At 35.7% G+C, this 20,264-nt stretch overlaps 2 protein-coding genes across 3 annotated transcripts; one reads left to right on the top strand and one right to left on the bottom strand.

Moving 5' to 3' along the window:
* Positions 1 to 1,056: 1,056 nt before the first annotated feature.
* LOC113699104 (protein REVEILLE 1-like) lies at positions 1,057 to 5,405 on the bottom strand. Of its 2 annotated transcripts, XM_027219205.2 has the most exons (6): positions 4,548 to 5,405; positions 3,169 to 3,312; positions 2,952 to 3,063; positions 2,816 to 2,877; positions 2,250 to 2,657; positions 1,057 to 2,132 (listed from the first exon to the last, which is right to left on the bottom strand). In XM_027219205.2, exons 1-6 carry the CDS (start codon positions 4,572 to 4,574, stop codon positions 1,392 to 1,394), a joined length of 1,494 nt encoding a protein of 497 aa, XP_027075006.1. In that variant the 5' UTR covers positions 4,575 to 5,405; the 3' UTR covers positions 1,057 to 1,391. The 2 variants fall into 2 exon arrangements, with proteins under 2 accessions (XP_027075006.1, XP_027075007.1); XM_027219206.2 differs by lacking the exons at positions 3,169 to 3,312; positions 4,548 to 5,405 and having other exon boundaries at positions 2,755 to 2,877; positions 2,952 to 3,039.
* A 10,354-nt stretch (positions 5,406 to 15,759) lies between these two features.
* LOC113699321 (expansin-A13) lies at positions 15,760 to 18,935 on the top strand. The gene is made up of 2 exons (XM_027219607.2): positions 15,760 to 16,449; positions 18,259 to 18,935. The coding sequence occupies exons 1-2, from the start codon at positions 15,944 to 15,946 to the stop codon at positions 18,566 to 18,568; spliced, it is 816 nt and encodes a 271-aa protein (XP_027075408.1). The 5' UTR covers positions 15,760 to 15,943; the 3' UTR covers positions 18,569 to 18,935.
* The last annotated feature ends 1,329 nt before the right edge of the window (positions 18,936 to 20,264 follow it).

Here is a 20,264-nt window from a genome sequence, read left to right as displayed (position 1 = left end):
AACATAAAATTTTTGAAGGAAAAATGACAATACAAACAAGGCCTAAACAATGGAGCCAACCTGCAATCATCTTGGAATATTCCATTCCCAAGTTCCAAGTTATCCAGGTATCTATCGAATCAGGTTAGGAATCACATACGAGAAAAGTCCCCCTGTCTGACTTGGATAAGGATTTGAGTGACCGGTATTCCACTTCTTATCTTGATTCTCTTGGACACATTGGCTTTGGCGAATGCAAACCAGTCTATAGGGATTGATGTGAACTTAAAAAAAAAAAGGGCAGCATTTGCTAATTTTTTAAACGTTGCCTGAAAAATCTACAAGCTTGTTAGTAATTAACATCTTGCACAGAAATGGCTAACACAAGCAATAGCTGATCAATGACCACCTTGAACTATGGAACAAAGCTGGATTCAATGACCACCTTAAACAAGAATTCCAGAAACCTGGATGGATAACGCAGAACTTCAATAGTGGATATAGCTCATTGTAGAAACAAGAATTCCAGAAACCTGCGAGGAATTTCGCTGCCTTAGAGACACTCTTCTGCCCTGAAAGTCAAACCTACAAGGCTGTTAGGTTCACGGAGAAGAACACTCAATATTTAAATAGAGTCCCAAACATAATATAATTTAAACTTTTGAATCAACGTTGAATTATTAACTTGCATATTAGACATTAAACTCTAAATAAAAGTTCGAAACATAATAGTTTAGAGCTTTGAATCATTGTTAAATTCCTAATTTACATTTAAATCAACGTTGAATCTCTAACTTACATGCTAGACACCATGCTCACAACGCTAATCTAAACTAATGTGATCAAGCCAGCCCCTTGAACCCATCTGTTCCAATTGAGCTCCTAACAACAAGATTTTAGAGACAGAATATGCAGTTAAGGATGGCAATTGACCATTGAAGAGATTTATGGTGAAAATTTTCACACCTCATCATCCGTATTAAAACAAGAAAGATTTTTAATCCATATTTCTTCAGTATTAATTTGTATTGGAGAAAAGTAGCATCAGAATGTAACAGAATTTTAGAGACAGCAAAATTTGAAGATCAGACATTAACATTTGCAGCTGAGGAACTTACACAGCAAAGGCTACATGGACAGAGTGCAAGGGATGAAAGGAAATATTACAAAAGAAGAGTATGTATCAGAAGTTGGAGGAGAAAAAGAAAAGCAAAGTTGAAAAAGACTCTCTACACAGCCACAGGAGCAGCCTCTTTGGCACCATGTTGCTTCATCGATTCATCCTCACCAATCATCCAAGATTTTTGGTATTACCAGAGATTCACATCTTCAATAGCCCCAATCCAACCAAAGGGGGAAAAATATTTTCTACAAGATGAAACTGCACAAGCAAAAAACCTGAAGAAGAACGACTACAAGCAAAGACGAATTCGCTGCTCTTCCCTTTCTTCACTGTTAACTACTGATCTGGCATCCCTTTCTGCTAAACATCGCTTGTATGGTACAAATCCTTTTGTACACTTACCAGAGCCTGCTTTTAGCTCCAAAAATGATGTTTCACATGGTCTAGACGAGGCTTGAGCTCTTTCCTCTTTTGCAAATAAAAACTGACAGCTTTGAGCCTCCAGGTTTCTGCTGCTCTCAGCCTCCGCACACTCGCATTCAGCATTTGAATCAGAAGAAGAACCATCCTTCTGGATTTCCATGTCTTGCACATCTCTCTGGTCTCCAAAGCATGATGCTTTAATGGGTATTGGGCTATGGATCCGTACAAATGGAAAGGATGCACCTCCTTGGTATGTCCACCATTGCAAAGACGAGGGAGGTGTTGTTTCACTAGGCTTTGATCTTTCACCACCTAGCGGTAAGCAAAACAAAGTACCATGTGTTCCAAAGGGAAGAGCACCCCAGGAACGCTCTAAATCACCTTGTGAATATTTTATGGGAACAAAATTCCAAGGCAATGCCTGTGCAAATTTTCCATCGCTGTGACTAGGTGGCTGCATTTTGCAGGTTAGAGGAGTTGGAGAAGATGGCCTACACGAATCGGTAACCATTACAGTCTTCCCAAATAGTTTCAAGCACTGGGTAGATGATACTTCTTCTGAACCTTCTTTGACAAAGCAATTGTCTTCAGGAAACAATTCCAGCTTCTGAAATAAAAATCAAACAGAAACAGTTGGTTATCAAGTCTTACTGTCTCCTATATGTTCAGATGCTAAAGAAATAAAATTAAACAAATGAATCAAAGAACAGCACAAAACAATTACCAAAGGAAGCTTTTCATCCTGATTTGAACAATTATTCACTTGGCTGCTTGACGGAGATGCATTTGGTTCTGGTGGTGATAAATTAGGTGGCTCAGACAGGACAAAACCAGAGGAACCACCTATAACTGATGAAACAGGCGATAAGCTACCTTCTGGTGTACTTGAGTCTGTTACGCCTGGTGCATCTGAACCAAATGCAGACAATACAGAAGTAGGAGATTGGTTTGCTTCGGCAGGGGAACATATATTTGCAGCTGCAGATTGTTTTTCAAGAGCCAAAGCTCCAGATTTTACTGATGCAGACAATTTGCGAGGATATGGATGCAAGGGTTTTCTTTTTGGGCGAGGTGGAGGAATTTCAATTGGTTTCACTGAGCCTGAATCACCATTGTTGGACTCACGCACAACCTAATCAAGATAACCAAACATGCATCAACATGACAAGAATCCTCACAACAATGAATTCTGAAGATGCACGCCTTGAGTCATAAATGATATGACTTACTTTAAAAGGCAGCATATAGACACAATAGGAGATAATGGATACTGATTTAAGAGCAGTAAACCTTAGAGAAAAACTTTTGAGCATGACTTCTAATCTGAACTGCAGTTTTGGTACCTACATGCTCTGCGCACAGTAACATTCTTTCAGTATGCAGCTTAGTTGAAAGAAGATAGCAAGGATAGCAACTAAATCTGTACCTTCTATACGCCTCCAGGCTCGGCCGTACAGCTTTAAAGCTTCAAGAAACTTTTTATGCTCATCCTCTGTCCACCTTTCTCTTTGTTTAGTGATTGTGTAGGGTTTTCTAACCTACTTGGAAGGAAGCAGAAAAATTAGAACACATACCAAAAAAACATGTTCTAATCAACAAGGAAGTGTGGAAAACTTAGACAAATTCATAAATGCCATATACACCTTTTGAGCATAGTCATCATCCCCAGGCCGAAATTGCCCAGTCAACTGGATACTCCTTACAGAAGAGACTTCCATATCCAAAGGCATTTTGTTGCCTATGACCATGGGGAGTGTGGTCTCTGAATCTGTGCTTCCACTGTCATCCTATATAATCATGTTGAGAAGAGAACGTTACAAGAGAGTAAAACAGTCTCCTCCAGGCATAACCAACTAAATCATCATGAACAAGTTTGATAACTTTAAATACATAATTTACAGTGTGTACAAAAACAGATAGGATTTCTGCAGGGAAACTCTGTCTGAGTTTTAACGACTCTGTCATAAGCCTAGTGGCTAAACTAGAATCAAGTATGGTCAACTTTAACCTTTGGACAAAGGTCTTTTAACTGCTTTTACCGTATGTAAAACAAGTTGATTTCACAATTACACAAAATCACTAGAACTTTTGAAGCTAAGGCTCTTGTCTCCTCTGATACGAAGAGATACAACCGTTTCAACTTTCAAGAGCAAGTGATGCCAAGTAGAATAAGCTAGCTTCAATCTAAGAAAACCCTCAAATGCCAAATAAGGTAACAAGCAACCATTCAAAATCTTTGATTTAGAAATATGGAATTCAGTCAGTCACCACAAATTCTTGATCCCATAATTAACACTTAATATGCAGATAGATGGCCCTTCTAAGTTATAGATGAAATTATGCAACAAAACTTGAGCTTTTTAGTGGCTTAGATTGAATATTTCATTCTGCATTTCCACTTTTTTTAATAGGTGATCTACTCCAAGCAGAACAGTGAACTCTGGAAATCAATCATTTACTCTCAGCGGCTGGGATCAGTGGCTTTGCACAAACCTGTCGTCATTGTTCTAATCTCAATAATTAAAGCACTTTCAAATGACAAAACTGTAACGGGGTCATTTAAGTAAGTCTGCCATAAGATGAAGTTTTAACCCCCCCCCCCCCCCAAAAAAAATTTTTTTATTATTATTTTTTTCAAATTTCTCCTATTTAGTTGTAGAACTAAAAGTGAGCTTACCCCAAAAAAGAAAAAAGCTGGACAATTAAATTGAACACCCAAGTAGTTCGTCTAAGAGTAAAATTTCACTTTCCATTAAAGCAAGCATTATTACAACTCTTCAGCAGCTAAGAATCAGTGATAAGCCCCACGATTCTCAAGCTAATCTTCGCCCTTTTTGTTCAATAAATTTTAACCCACTACTTGCTAAAGTAAAAAATCTTTACAAGAAGATCATGAAGAGAAAAAAGAAAAATAGAAACAGATATCCAGTAAAAAAGTAGGCACATAACCATAAAAGCTAGAAGAACTTTTCCCAACTTTCTTTTAAGTCAGTTATAGACAAGTAAGCTCGTGTCAGAATACCTGTAAAGCCATGGATGCTGCAACCATAATTCTTCAACACTCCAAACCTCTTTCAAACTTCTGGTTTTTTCAGCAAAAGGTAACTGTTTTCACCGGTCTTCAGGATCAGAAAAATCTTATTAAACTAAATAAAGAACTAGAGCTTCCTTTAACCTCAGACGCTCCGCAAATCAATTCTCTACAATAACAAAGGCTCACATCTGGATCCAAAAACTGAAGCTTTTCCTTCATTCTCGCACTCAATTTCCATGTCCCACATCTTGAAATTAGGTAGTGGAAAAAACCCAGAACGAATTACACAACTACTTGAATTCTGCTCTCACCAGTCAAAGTCTCCAAATCAACAGAACTCAATCAAGATCCAAACTTTATCTCCTTTCCAAAAAAACCCCCACCAAAGAACTGCTTGACTTAATTATATAGGAAAAGAAGACAGATACAAGAAACAATGAAGAATAGCTGGGGATAAAGTACAATGACTCCGTTGCTTGTGCGCACAGAACAAACTCTGAAGAAGGATTCAAGGAAAACCTGGAAATTTTCAAAAAGCGGGGTTTCATATAAACAAACGATTAGCTGAAAAATGGAAGTTTCAAGACCAGAAACACCTGAAAGCTTCAACCTTTACCCAAAACAGAGCAAGAATAGAGGTACAAAAGTTTGCCAAGGAAGGAAAGACAGAAGAAAGGGTATTAGCTGACGATTGGTTATTTTAGAGAAGAGTTAAGGACAAAGACGAAATAAAGCTAATGGAAGCTGTTTCTCGGGTCTTGAGAAGATGAGAATGGAGAACAAGGGGAATAGCAAAATGGATTTGTGCCGATTACAGAGGAGTTAACTGGCTAAGTGTCTCGTTGGGAAGAGGGAGAAAAAGCAGAAAGCAAGGGGTTGCCACGTCAGAGAGGGGAAATGGAAAGGGCCAATTGCTGAAATGGTCCTTGGAATTTCAGAGATATTTTTCTTAACCATTCAATTTTGAGATATAGTAATTTAGTCCTCTATTAATTTAATTTATAATTACCACTTTTGTTCCAGTGAATACTTTCTTCAGCCATGTATTCACTTTCATATGAATTGATAAGAAAAGTTTATTTTGATAAGGAGATGCCATGTTGCAAAACTCAAAAGATTAAAACACTTACAAATCCGTCTTACAAATAAATATAAGAAATAGAATCAACTTTCTAGCATAAAAATCAGCGCTAATTCTCTGTATTGCAAGGTTGGACATGTACAAGAAAGTCATGAAATTCTTAACTTGTTCATTTTTACCAAGAGGATGGATGACCCCGAGACGGAATGTTCGGGGTAGAATGGTACTCCAATTTATACCTTTGATGCTTTAAATTACTCAAATTAAAAAAAATGAGGGAATGAAAAGTGATTCTTGAAAGAATAAGGGACCATCTTGACCATTTGCTCGATCGGAAAATATTTATATTTCTATTTTTGTTGAATAGAACGATCGAGAAATCCATGGAATCTTGTGGCTCACATTGAAAGAGAGCCCCAGACACGTGGCTGTTCATGTCAGCCAACGACACCACCGCTTTTTCTTTTCTTTAATTTTGATGTTTGCTTTTTTTTTTTTTTTTTGCCCCTTTTTTCCTTCTAAAATCTTCTAATTGCAATTATTCTCACGGGAGAAGTAATAAAAGGAATGTGTACTCCAGATTTTGTGGCTGGGACGTCTCCTGCTTCTAGATTTAGGTGAATGTTTGAAAGAGTACGGCACTAGTTGGCATTTGGAGCTTGAAACCTCGAGCCATCGGCTCTACTTGGCAAGTGAGTTTTTTGAATATTTGTTTAAAATTTTACTGTAATTTATTGTAGAAATTTTTAAAAAATTTTTTGAAGTGTGTAAATTTTTGAATATTTTGAAACGTATAGTTTAAAAACTTGAAAAAATTTCTTGAGTTTACTGTAATTAAAGTTTTTAAAAAATTTATAGTTGACAAACTTGGGAAAAAACTCAAGTGCCAAACAGGGCCTTCATTTACTGTTTGTTTGTCTTTTTCTCTTTTCTTTCCCCTTTTTTCCCCTTCAATTAATTAATTCAGAGGTGGAGTATGTTTTTCGTAATCAAATTGAGTATTTTCCCTTTCAATGAATAGTCAAAATGTGAAAATTCACTCTTCTTTAAGGTCAGGTCGTATTTTACCCATCTCGTTTGGATTATTATTTTTAAAAAATTAATATATACAAAATATATTAATATATATAAAATAAAAAATTGATTAAAAATATATTTACAGAAATTATAAAAACTTTTCTATAGAAAATCACAATTCAAACAAGGCCGACTCACATAATAAATACGCATCATTCATTTGTAAATGCGACACTATAGTAGTGGTTAAATATTATATTCTTGCTCAAATTAGGTTGACCAATCATATTGAGTTTTTATAATTGAAACCACAATTTTCAAAGGCGCCTAAGTAGTCAATTCTAGCGAATCAATTACAAATGTAACGCGTCATATGATTGGAAAGTAAAACTTATTTTAATTGACATGAAAAGCCCTTTAAGTAGATAACTTTTAATTTGACAGCATCTAAACCAAATAAAGCTACTTTCTTTACCACCGACTGTTGCTTCCTTTGGTATAATTTATTTCTTCCGCATATAAACCTAGATTAGATATATAAGCATGAAAAATACCACAAAACCTGATGTACTTTAACTTTATACTATTAGATTGCAACTTGATGCATAATTGGACAGATGCTGAGAGGGGGAGAGAGAGAGAGAGGGAAAAAAAAAAAAAAGTAAAGTATAAAAATTCCCACGTCCAATCCCATTTGACAAAGTGCAAGCCCCCAACATCAAAACGTCGTATAGTGTGAAGTGTGAACCCCACCTGTCCACAAGCCTAGAACAGGAGGACACAAAAAAAAATCCCACACAAAATATTTGCTGCAATAATCAAGGACATGGATATTTTTTTTGTGACTAGGAAAAATTCCCAAAATATCTGCATCCTCTAAAATATAGAATCACAAAAATAAATAAATAAATAAATAATCCAGAAAAAAAGAAGGAGAGAAATTTGGGAAGCCAAGAGTTGTGGATTACAATAAAGAAAAAAAAGTGTGGGTGTGGTCTGTTTTGTGGGATGAGGATGAGATAATGATGAGATGTCATCTAGTAAGTTGGAGAGTAGTACATTTCTTGTTGGCCATTAGTATTTAGTCCACTCCACCTCTCTCTTGCCCTTTCTCCTCTTCTCTCTCTTTCCTTCTCAGGTGTGACTTTCAACTTTCTTTTTGCACTTTTCGCCACGTCAACACCACTCGCCGCCCCTCATTTCTCGAGCCCTCCACGTGTACTTGATTAATGCTATTTAGAGAGAGAGAGGGGGGAAGGCAAAGGGCTAATTTGAAGACTATTTTTAGACGTGGATGAGGGCTTTCTGGACCACAAACATATGGCAGGGACTGTTGGGGAGATGATTAAAGAATGTGAAATTTTTGTGACCACAAGTTTTTATTTCTGCTTGCCTGGATTTTGAATGGAAGGGAAAGTTGAGGTTGTTTCTTTTATTCTGGTGAAAAAATGCGGATGCATTGAAGGCTTTCGTGAACTGACAGGTGGCATTGTGGTGAGAACCTTTTCGCCGTAACAGCACATTTAATCTAATCTAGTCTAACCCTCTCCTATTTTTAACTTTTAACTTTTAACTTTTAAGGGAGGAACCTACCCTATGGAACTGAATCACAGGAAAATCTGACGGGAAACTGAATCACTATCAGACTAAACGGATGCATCACACACCTGTATAAATTTAGGACAATCTCGTATTGAGCCACATTGATTGATGAAAGGTAATGTTTGAATCCTTGACCTCCCATCCTACAATTAATATGGTGGCCAACTCCCTCTAGAGGAGTTGGTTAGAAGGCCCGAGTTCTCAAATACTAAGAAATTGTTTATGGCATACCCCTAGTTTGGTCCAATTGTAAGAGTTCCCTCTTTCAGTTTCAAGATTGTAGTCCGGTTGAATCTGATTTTTGATTAAAATTGACCGAATTTTTTATATTCGTTTTTTAGGGGAGATTCGAACCGGATGCTTGACCGATTTCTAGTAGTTCAATCTGAATTTGAAAACATTAGTAACAAAGTTAATAGGTTGCTTGTTGTTTGTAACAGCGCTAGTACTGGATTTCATATCTGTCTTGATGTTGATAAGCTCTTTTCTTTTCAAAAGAAAATCCCGTGTTACTCGTACATCTATTGCAGGTTTTGTCTATACGTATTCATTTGGTTTTTGTACCAAATTCAAATCATTAATCAGTCGTCCTTACTCTCATTTTAAAATTACATTGTGGTTTGTTGAGAATCTCTCAGCCCATTTTACTCTTTTTTTTCTTAGGAAAAAAAATTGAAAGGTGTGTTGAAAAAACATGTGAGGAAATTATTTTAACATTACGAATTAGGAAACATAAATCATAATTGTGTGATAAATTGCTAGGGACGCAGGTGCAATCAATTTGTCCGAACAAAACCCTAAAGGAAAGGAGCCATGAAAGGGAAACTAAACGGCCACAATAAATTCCTCCATAAAATGAGAGGCCAAAGATCTTTTGGTAGATACGTACAAGCACGAACCTCGGATTTTTGTGTCTCATAATTTCCTCATCAAAACTACCTAATTTGTCTCCCAGGCTTTGGAATTTTCGGTGGGTTGAGAGGGAGTCCTCAGTGGTTTCCTAAGCACTATCAATTTTTGGTGCAGGCTTTTGACACCATAGTTGTTAGGAGGATCGTACGATGCGGATCAATACTAACGATCCAATCTACGATCCTGATACAATTCTATTATTTTTAATAAATTAAATAATAATTTTAGTATTTTGATTATATCTTTGTGTAGAAAATTTGAAATTGAGTGTCGTTTGTTGCGTTGTAAACTATATTCAGAGTACTTTAAATCCATGTAAATAATTAAGCCCAATTCCAAATCTAGAAAATTTGATGAATCTTTAAATTTGACTCATATGATTCACTAAAGTGAATAAATGATCTTTGTTATAGGTTATCACATGGAATTAGTGTTTTGTGTTTTTATTATAATAAATTAATATGGTTTAGAGCCTTTAGAAATGAATTAACCTTAATTAACAATATAATTATATTGATTGCACATGAATTACATTATTTGTTACTATATTTATGAATTGCAAACTTAAAAATTATAAATATGATAATTTATTACATTTTTTGTAGGATCTACCGATTCTACGATCCGATCCTACAAACCAAAAAAAGATCCCAGGTAGGATCCCGATTTTGAAAACCTTGTTTGACACAACATGTATCTCGATTTGGCAAAGGATAGACAGCAAAAATCAGATTAGACAACATAATGAAATTGAACGGACGCCAAGAGTTAAAAGAGGTACATCGGATCATTAGGTTGCCGAAGGCGAAATTTGGACCTTGTATTTCGTATCAACAAAAGTGGATTAGGCACCACCTCCACAGCAAATCACAACAAATAGGACAGGAATCTAGTTTAGCAGTAACACAGTACTAATATTTGGATCCCTCCTGCAAACTTTGGACTCTGTGAATTTTTTATTCTTAATTAGCAAGGAGAGGGAGGAAAAAAAAGACCGGTATTCCCACAAACACATGTTTGATTAGCCCCTTTCCCCCCCTCTTATTTCGCGTAATTTGAGGTTGAAAAGGGTGGGTGGGTGGGTGTACCAGCCAAAAAGAACTGCTCTTGCCGTATACAATTCTTGTTAGAAAGAAGACTGCCATAGCTCTGACTCTTCTTGCAGCTCACTTGGACTTTTTCATTAATGCTCATTTTCCTTCTGCCCATCATACATACAGGTAATGGCAACCACTGAGCTTTAGCTCAATGGCACAAAAAAAAAAAAGGATTAAATTTCTTTTTAAATTATAAATTAAAGATTCGAATCGCATTTGCAATAAACAAAAGAGATGTCAGATTATCCTTTTAATCTAATCAGATCTATATACTTGCTATTTATAATCCTTTTTTTTTTAATTAGTGTCGAAAAAATTATATATAGGTAATGACAATGTTGTTTCTTTTTAAAAAAAAAATTTTTTTTTTTGGAGACCATGTGTTCGTTTTCCTTTCATAATCAATATGCCATGGTGATGGATTTGTCAATTGAAACTGGGGTTTATGGGAAAGAACTGTGTGGAACACTATCCAGAATAGCTTTTGACGTGTCTAATATCGTTCACATGTTAGTGTATAACTTCACAAATTGCTAGGCAGCGAATAAGCACACGCAGGCCATGATTTCGCAAATCCCTTTCATTTCCCAATAATGGACATTTTCGGAACCCACGTCTTCAGGTTCTTTAATCCAGTTTAGAACTCGTAAAGAAAGAAAATTTAAGGGCCCATTTCATCAATATTTTTAGCCACGTTGAAAAGTTTGAAAACTTTCTTCATTATATTTTTACCCCTTTTTTTTTTTTTTTTTTAAGTGTAAGCGGGGAATTCGAATTTAAAACCTTTTTCTTATATTCTTTCCTCTGTCTCGTTCAACTCATCTCTTTAATCATTATTTAAACTAAACTAGAGACACAGTAGTGTCCAATCAAATGGTGCACTTTGGTGTTTAAAACTTATTTATTTATTATGCTAAACTTAAACAAGTTTTAGTCAAACTTAGTTCACATCAAACTCGGGTAGCTTTGAAATTTTTATATGAAGATATCAAATTTTGGCTTATCGAGCTAAATTCAAGTTGAGTTCGAAAGTTTACGAAATCCAGAAAAATGTTTTATATTTGATTTGATTAATTAGTGAACCAATTTGAATCTAGTTCTTATGACGCGTCGAACTCAACTCAAATATCAAATATAGTTTAGTTCATTTTTCAGTCATACATTCAATTTCTGTTGGGCGCATAAATCTATTCATTTTCTTTTAAAGTCTAGGCACAAATGTTAAATGAGTGAAAATATTCGACCTTCTTTATATTTGCGTATATTTAACAAATGTTAAAAAATGTTGGGCTCCTGAAGAGGAAAAGTTAAAACAGTTCCATATTTGCGTATTCCATTGCTTAAAAAATTGAGCTTACAACACAAGTTCTACCTTCTACCACTAGCATCATTCAAAGATTATGGAATCTTTCTCCACTTCTTGAGCTCTTCCATATATCCGTTGTCAATTCTACAGCAACGACAATACAAATGTTTTCTCCAATTTTTCGTCAGCAGGTGGATTTCCACTCACCATGCTACTCAAATTAGGTTCCTAGTGGAGATCAAGAAAGCACCCAAAAAAAAAAAAAAAAAATTTCGTCCACGATCATTAATTTGAGCACATTAGGTACATTGCGATTTGCTACACTTACACGTTAAACACAAACTACCGTCTGTTTACAGACTTCTGAGAAAACGGAACTAATTATTTTTGTCAAATTTTGTTAGGAGCTTGTTTAATCAATGGAAATACCATCTCTACTAAAGATAACAGCTTTGGAAGCTAGCACAGGTCACCGCGTCTGCCTAATCCATGCAAAGATTACACATTTTACATGTGATTGTTCATGTGGGCTATTAAGATAAGCCCCCAAGCAGTCTTACTTTAGTATTGATGCGAATGTTTTGGATTAAAGGGGTACTTAGCAGCCCATTTAAGACACTTTGGGGCTCAAATTAATCAACCTATCAAGTGTTTGGTGCAGTCATGTGCAAAAGATCAAACTCGTTTGAATTGCTATTTTTAGAAGTTTTTATAAAAAAAAAAAGTATGGTAACGATTTAATGTATGTAAGATAGAAAGATATTTAAAAAAATATACTCACAAAAAACGTAAAATTCTTTTGCAAAAAAATCACAATCCAATTCATGGTCCAACCCGATAGAAATAAACAGCGGTCTAAATTTCCCTTCGTTTGGGGTTTGCATAATCTTGTCTTATTACATTAAAAAGAGTAAAAGATTCCATTTATTCTATTCTATAATACAATCAGAGTGTTGGGATAGCAAATTTTTAAATAATATTTCGCTTGTATCATAAATATATTTTTCAATCCACTTTTTTTATATTTTAACTATCTTTTTATCTCACATATATCGTATCATAAAAAGTAATTATTGTAAATAATATTTTAAATAATACTACTACGTGCAAACAAACCTAAATAGGGAGCAATCATGTGCATAGATAGAGGACAATAGTGAAGCAATCTAATGAAAGAAAACCTTCATATATCTAATCACGTGCGTCTGATTTTCTTTATTTTCTCTACTTTTACACCTTTTGCAGATAAGAGCATCCATAAATGAATCATTATTAATTGGATCTGCGGCAAATAAAAAGTCAAGCTCATTGCGGTGGGAGCTACACCTGCCGAACCTTGGGGTCCCATGTACAGTATACCTGTTTTTGTGAAGTGATTGGTGAAATTGACCTAAGTGGATCATGTCCATATGATGCAGTTTCTTAATCACGTAAATTCATGTGTTCATTCTTTATAAGCATGCACTTGTGCAATTACCTGTCGTATTTGTTTGGTCTTAACAGCAATATAAAAGAGATTAACAGCAATATTCACGAGGTTCAGTATGTCTTAGGGATCAATGCAATTATTACGCTCACAAACAAATATGTTTGGATACACATATGTTGTTCCACCAGAATAAAAATAGAAATGTTAAATAACAAAATCAACAATATTTATAATAATAATAATAAAATTAACAATAATTAAAATAATAATATAATAATGCATAAATGTGGAGGGTTTAGGTATGGATATTTCGCTTTCTTTAAGATGATTCAAGTTTCTGCGAAAAAATCGATTCCTGTACAGCAGAATTTTCAGTTTGTCGCCCCCATGCTACAACACCCCAACCACACCAGCTGACACTCTCTCTAGACTGCATAACTAGAAGAGTTTAGCTCTACGAACACCTTTTTTATTGTCTAACTATGAGCTAGAAAATAGTGAATTTAAACTCACAAGATATAAGTTGTACTAGTAGTATTTTTCCATCTCAATTATGCATATTTATAGGTGAAGAAAAGTTAGACAAACATAACCTATACTACTAATAAAACACCAAGTAAATGCTAAAATTATTGGCCATTCAAAACACATTGAAATTTGTCTTGTAGGTTACAAAAACTTATTGTAATTGAAAAATCATAATCTCACATAATAATTCTTTAGTCAACACCCATTCAATTCAAATTTGAATTGTAAAATACAAAATCTCAATGAAATTGAAAAGCCATAATTTCATATAATAAGTCTTTATTCAAAACCATTAAAACACCTATAAGTTGTAGAAAATTTTACTAGGTTATTTTCTTTGTAACATGCACATTTAATTGAGAATTTAATTATTTTATTAAAATACTCCAACAACATAATTATTTACAAGTAATTTTTTTGATTGTATTACAAGCACGCTTTTCATCTTTCTAACTATCTTTTTTATTTTACATACATTTATTATATCATAAAAAGTTCTACGATAATTCTTCAAAATAAGAACATACATATTTATGTCTAGGCTCTCGTTCTCAACAAAACAAAAAGTGCTGCAGCATTCTATGATTCACACATGCTCTCCAGATAGTCTGGCAGCTGCTCGTTGCTACGTGATTTCTATTATTGCATGGGTCCAAATATTCATGGACCTAGTAGGAAGGAGCATCTGTCTACATATTCATGGACTAGTCAATTTGAGAATTCCCATGATTAGTCTAAAGATCCTCCAGTTTCAACAAGCGGCAGGAAATGGGGAGTTATTGGACCTTTGGACTTTCCGGAAACATTTCCTTCCATCCACAAGCACAACTGAAGCCTGTGGATGAGGTTTAATAGTTTCAAGTGATGCCCCACCCGCAGACCAGGGGTGCTCACGAATCGAACCACTCGTGAATCAATCGCGAGGGACTCGAATTGAGTTGAACTTGAGTTCGAGATTCATAAAATTAACTGGAAATTCGATCTAATTAATTCAAAACTCGACTCGACTCGACTCGTTTGCATCCTTACTGCAGACTACCGTGATGGATTCTATTTGAGCATAACGGGTTATCTCCAAATGCTGCAATAAAAGAGACCAACCAGAAGTCGCTAGACTAATCAAATCGTTTGACTTCCACTATTAGACGATCAAGAAATAGGCACTCGTGCAAGAAGGATTCGAGAACATCCCTAGTTACGTGCAAACTTGTCAAGCCCAATGTTCTTTTGGGCCTTAAAAGTCGATCAATTCCCCAACTGCGATGACTGTCAGGCCAAGGGATTCAGTTGAAAATGTACAAGCTTTGGGGTCTGTTTGATTGGGCTGAAAATATTTTCCATCATTTTCAGGTATTTGGTATTAGAGGTGCTATCGAGCATAGTCGAGCTCGAGTAGCATCATACTTGAGCTCGAACTCGATCATAATTAGTGTTACTCGAGCTCAAACGAGTATATAAATTTGGATTTGAGCTTGACTCGATAAAATAAAATTAAACTCGACCTCGACTCATTTGAGTTCGAGTAAATATCAAGCCCGATCTACTCGAGCTCGAGCTTGAGCTTGGGCTTTGAACTAAACCTATAAATATTTTCTCAAAATATATAATATAAATATAATATGAAAACTTGATTAAACTCGTCGAGCACTCGAGTATTTATTTTTGAAACTCGAACTTGACTCGTTGAATGTAACGAATAGTTCGAACTCGAGTTCGAACTCGATTTGAGCCAAACTTTTGATCAAGCCACCCGCAAGCTACCCGTGAGCAGCTTGACTTGATTGCACTCCTATTTGGTACATATGTGAGTTCACAGTTGTTAAAATGATTTCTTTACTCATTAATTTGGACATAAATTTCCCACATGAATATTAAAAGCAAATAACTGTGAACAGATCACATAAATTTCTCAAATGTGAAATTTCTCACCCGTTGTCTGCCTCAAAGGGTGGCTGCCATGAACATGAATTGGCTGGCATTAACTTGTACCTGTTGCACGCAGGTACATAGTTGTCGTACCTTACAACTAACAATAGTGACAGCAGTTCCAACTTCCAATCATTCGGCTTTGCTGTAACGCCATCATGCTATGTTGGAGATTCAAAGCCAGCCTAGTAGTATATTACTAAGAAGTATTATGCTTGGTTTTTTTTTTTTTTTTTAAAGATTCAGAGATTGCAGCAGCGCACTTATCTGATCTAGAGATTTACACCCGTCCTCTTTATAAATTAATATGTAAAGATCTCATAATTATTTTAGTTTAAGATTTCAAGAAAAGAGGAGAACATAAAAGGAGAAAATACAGCTCCCAAGAACAATATGCGACTAGGTATAGAAACTTGAAAGAGCAAATCAAATATTGTCTTCGATAGCTTCGCTCCTTCACTCACCCCCATCAAGATCAAGACAAAGATGCCACCAACTTTACTCTTTCAAACTCTAGTCACAGTCACAGTAGCATTCACGCTACTCTCCTCCCTACCCCAGCTAGTCCGCTCCCACTACCAATACTCCCCTTCTTCCTCCACCCCCTCCTCCTACACAGAGTGGAGATCCGCCAGAGCCACCTACTACGCCGCCGCGGAACCGGGAGACCCGGTTGGTGGGGCTTGTGGTTATGGGGACCTGGAGAAAATGGGATACGGGAAAGCCACAGCTGCACTCAGTACAGTCCTGTTTGAAAAGGGTCAGATCTGTGGAGCTTGCTTTCAAGTTAGGTGTGTTGAGGACCTGAGATGGTGTATTCCTGGGACTTCCATTATTGTTACTGCGACTAACTTTTGTGCTCCGAATTATGGGTTTGAAGCTGATGGTGGAGGACATTGTAATTTCCCTAATGCACATTTTGTGCTTCCCATTGAAGCTTTTGAGAAAATTGCCATTTGGAAGGCTTCCAATATGCCCATTCAGTATCGCAGGTATCGAGTTTGTGTACTTGATTCTTTAGCTGAATTCTCCTTTTCTTTCCTGCTATTTTTTTTTGTTGAGCTAGAGTTACTCGTGTAATGGTATATTTGTAGCTGCATCTATTTTTTCAGGCCTTTTCTGTAAACAAATTTTTTTTTTTAATTTTATAAATAGTTGGTAAAGTGTTGGTTTGTTTTTATTTCATATTGCTTTTTTTTTTTTAGGGTCTTCAGGAGCATAAAATTAGAAATATATGTGACTTATGTTCTTAATCTAGAAAACTTAACATGGCACAAACAAATGAATAACCTATTTTGTCTACGTTTGTTGTTTTGGATGTGACATGTAGATTCCATCCCGGTCCAATGTTAATGTGAAACCACAATCATCTTTACAATGGAGAATGGATGTGGGACCGGTGACTGACTAGTGTAGCTATCTGATGTATGCAGCAGAAAGCCTTACAAAGTTTGCTTCAACAAGGTGAAATAGAATGATTTTTGTGATTAGAGTTGTAATTTGACGGGATGCCAAAGGAACTAAAGATGTAAAGATCTTATTTAGCATGTAATAAGGTGATTGAACTACAGAAAGTATGAAATTTGGAGTCAAATTTTATTCAGTGCAAACTCTAAACATCCTTTAATGCTGAAAGACTAAAAATTTCTGGGTAATCATTGTGATTATAAACTCAGGATATCAGAAAAGATTATTGTAGCTATTGCCTGTTGAATTAGTACATGGAGTATGTTGAAACAATTGGACTGATTTTTTGAAATTATGGGCGTTAAAAATTGTAGGCTAATAACTCATGAGAAAGACTTGAGAAACTTGAAAGTCAATGGAAGATGATATATCATCTGAAACTTCTGAGATTTTTCAATATGTCCATGGCATAAAATTTTTGATATGAACACGGTAAGTGAAATATGATTACTTAGAGGGCTTCAAGTTGCTTCTTGTAGAATCTCTTTAATCTTGAATATAGAAGCCTTTGTAGTCTCTGGTGAGTCTGAGAGATACAGGACTTATTAGAAAACTACTTTGGGCTTAATGAATTCTTTGTAGTCTCTGTTCTGAAACGTCTGGAGAAATTAGTTGAGATTTTTTTTCACTAGTTCGAATTATTCTTTTGAATATGCAGAAATTTAGCTCTTAAAAAAACTTAAATAAGTTCTTGAAAGTAGGTAATCTGGACACGATACCTGAAAAGTGTGCCCAGATATGATTTGGGAGTGTTGGGAGGTTAACTAAGGTAGCAGAGGAGAATTGAGACTTGGAAGGTATAAGCGTGCTGTAGTGTTGGTAAAAGTTGTATTATAGAAGAAGTATGGTCCAGATATGATTGAAGCTTCATTTCAACACCTTGCTGTTTCTTTAAGTTGTCAGCTGTGAAAATCTTTTTTAGGCCCTCTTATCAACATACTTTTTGCACCAAGAAGCAATTTGTCACACGGTGTGGTGTTGATTAATTTGCCAAGTTTTTTATGCTTGTTGTAATATAAATGCAAAGGTAAAAGTACAAACATGACTGGCTGCAAAGGATTCCTCTTTTTTTTTTCTTTTTTTCTTCTTTTCTTTTCTTTTTTTGGGGGTTTTGTTTATCCTGTTGACCATGGCACATCTTGTATCTGGTAGTTATGGTACCATACACTTATAAGAGGTGCTTGGCAAAAAGAAACGGGAGAGAGTGTGTTAGTTAAAAAATGTAAAAGCATCCTCTATGACTATATATCCTTTATATAGAACTATAACGAGATAGAGGTTTCTTGATAAGATTTTTTCAGTCATATGCTTATTTTTTCTTCTTACTTGAACAGGGTCAAATGTAGAAAGGAAGGAGGGGTTCGTTTTGCAGTTAATGGTGCTGGAATATTTCTATCAGTGTTAATCAGCAATGTTGCAGGTGCTGGAGACATAGCTGCTGTGAAAATCAAAGGCTCAAGAACCGGATGGCTTCCAATGGGCAGGAACTGGGGGCAGAATTGGCACATAAATGCTGATTTGAAGAATCAACCTCTCTCATTTGAGCTTACCAATGGTGATGGAGTGACCCTTGCATCTTACAGTGTCGCTCCAAAGGACTGGAATTATGGGCAGACGTTTGAAGGAAAGCAGTTTGATTATTGAAAGTAGAACCTGTCTGAAACGAAAAGATAATATTGTTATTGCTGACCCTCTCCTGAATCAAAGGTAGGGAGTACGAGGTGTATTGGTGGCTCTTTCTTTTTCCGAAATGAGGTTTAATTTGAGGAAGGGGCAAGGCTAGGGGTTTGGAAATGGTGTTGGATCATCATTGAGGGCAAAATATGTTGTACAACGGAATTTGTATTCACTTTTATTGGAGGGCACCTTTCGAGCACCGCATGGAGCTTGAAAATGAGAAGAGAGCAAGCAAGCTGTCTGTGTAGCAGTCTATTTTCACTTCCACAACAGACTTGGAAAAAAAAAAAAAACTGTTGTCGCCAAGTGGAAGTTATAAATTTGTTTGCCTTCACTTTGTGATAGCTATATGCCAGTATCGAGATCAACGATGAACCTCAAAAGACTTCTCTTAACATGCCATGCAAAAAGTGAAAGAGAATTTTGTCTATCAGTTGCTGCTAAGTGCAAAGCCCAATGAATATAAACAGTATAAACTGATAAAAGTAATGAAGACACGCTGCAGATCGAGGCAAAGTTGCCATATGCTAATTCATTCAACTGTTCAAAAGTTAACAAGTTAAAATGATAAAAGAAGAAAATAGGTTACAATTGAGTTTGTGAAATTGCCATCCTTCTAAAGCTTGACGAATGCCAAACTAAACAGGCTCCATGTTGAAGTCCAAAATTTGATGCTTGTTCATGAAAAAAGGTGACCTTTTCCTTCAGATGGTGGTTGTCCCTGATAACAAAATCTGTGCTGATCAATACTCCATCGGTCCCTTAACTAGCACCTTTTGGCATTGACGCATTATTGGAGTAATAACTAGACCTCAGTCTTCTCCTAACAGAAGTTTAATGGTTCTCACCTCACTGAGAATCTGGAAAATTTTAAACTCATTTGCCAAACAAGGCCAAGATTTAGAGGCAAGACTATTAACATGGTATTGCCTTGTAGTCCTACATATTATCCTCCTCCTATCCTTCTTTCTTCTTGCGTATCTAAGAACTTCCTATTACTGCTTTAATCCAGTGTTCTAAAGTCCAAGGACAGAATCAATACATACACAAACAATCCATTTACAACTTCATCAAATAATCAGTTCTCTACTGCTGGTGAGAAACAAATAATAGGTTCATAATTTAACTATTCAATCAATCGTATTTGCACCTAATGCTTGATACCATTATAGTTTCTTGCCAATTCTAAAATCCCATAGAAAAAGGCTTCGACTTGCCAATCTGCTTCAGCTAAATATTCAGTTCTCCTGACCACTGAATCCTAAAACCTAACCAAATACAACTGAGTGATTATACATCAGTTCTATTACACTGAATCTGGTCCACTATTCAATAGATCAACTGGATGATCATGAATTACCATAAGAAATTAAGGACCATTCCTATCCTAGCAAATGATATGCTTTTTTATTTTTATTTTAAAAATTTTACTCTCTTTGTTGATAGACACAATTATCTTTTACTTATTCTGTTAACACCATACATAAGCAGCTATCTTCAAAATCACCCTTCAATCCATGGTCCAAGGTAATAGGGAGATAAAACTCCTGGGGATTTGCAAATGGTTATTCTTAGAATGTCACTTCTCAGCCAAATTACAGAATATCACTGGACAAGTGAGTGATGCATTGACATGAAAAGGTGGGTTCAAGCTCAGCACTTG

Source organism: Coffea arabica, chromosome 7c, assembly GCF_036785885.1.
Source record: "Coffea arabica cultivar ET-39 chromosome 7c, Coffea Arabica ET-39 HiFi, whole genome shotgun sequence".
NCBI lineage: Eukaryota > Viridiplantae > Streptophyta > Magnoliopsida > Gentianales > Rubiaceae > Coffea > Coffea arabica.
Note: the sequence above shows the minus strand (reverse complement) of the source record. Positions and strands in the feature narration are given on the sequence as shown.

Excerpts from the sequence above, each read along its gene's own strand:
- LOC113699321 (XM_027219607.2), top strand. The coding sequence starts at position 15,944 with ATGCCACCAACTTTACTCTTTCAAACTCTAGTCACAGTCACAGTAGCA. Across the intron at positions 16,450-18,258 it reads ATGCCCATTCAGTATCGCAG|GGTCAAATGTAGAAAGGAAG; the intron begins GTATCGAGTTTG and ends TTACTTGAACAG.
- LOC113699104 (XM_027219205.2), bottom strand. The coding sequence starts at position 4,574 with ATGGTTGCAGCATCCATGGCTTTACAG. Across the intron at positions 3,313-4,547 it reads CAGCATCCATGGCTTTACAG|GATGACAGTGGAAGCACAGA; the intron begins GTATTCTGACAC and ends ATGATTATATAG. Across the intron at positions 2,878-2,951 it reads AGCCTGGAGGCGTATAGAAG|AGCATGTAGGTACCAAAACT; the intron begins GTACAGATTTAG and ends TACTGTGCGCAG.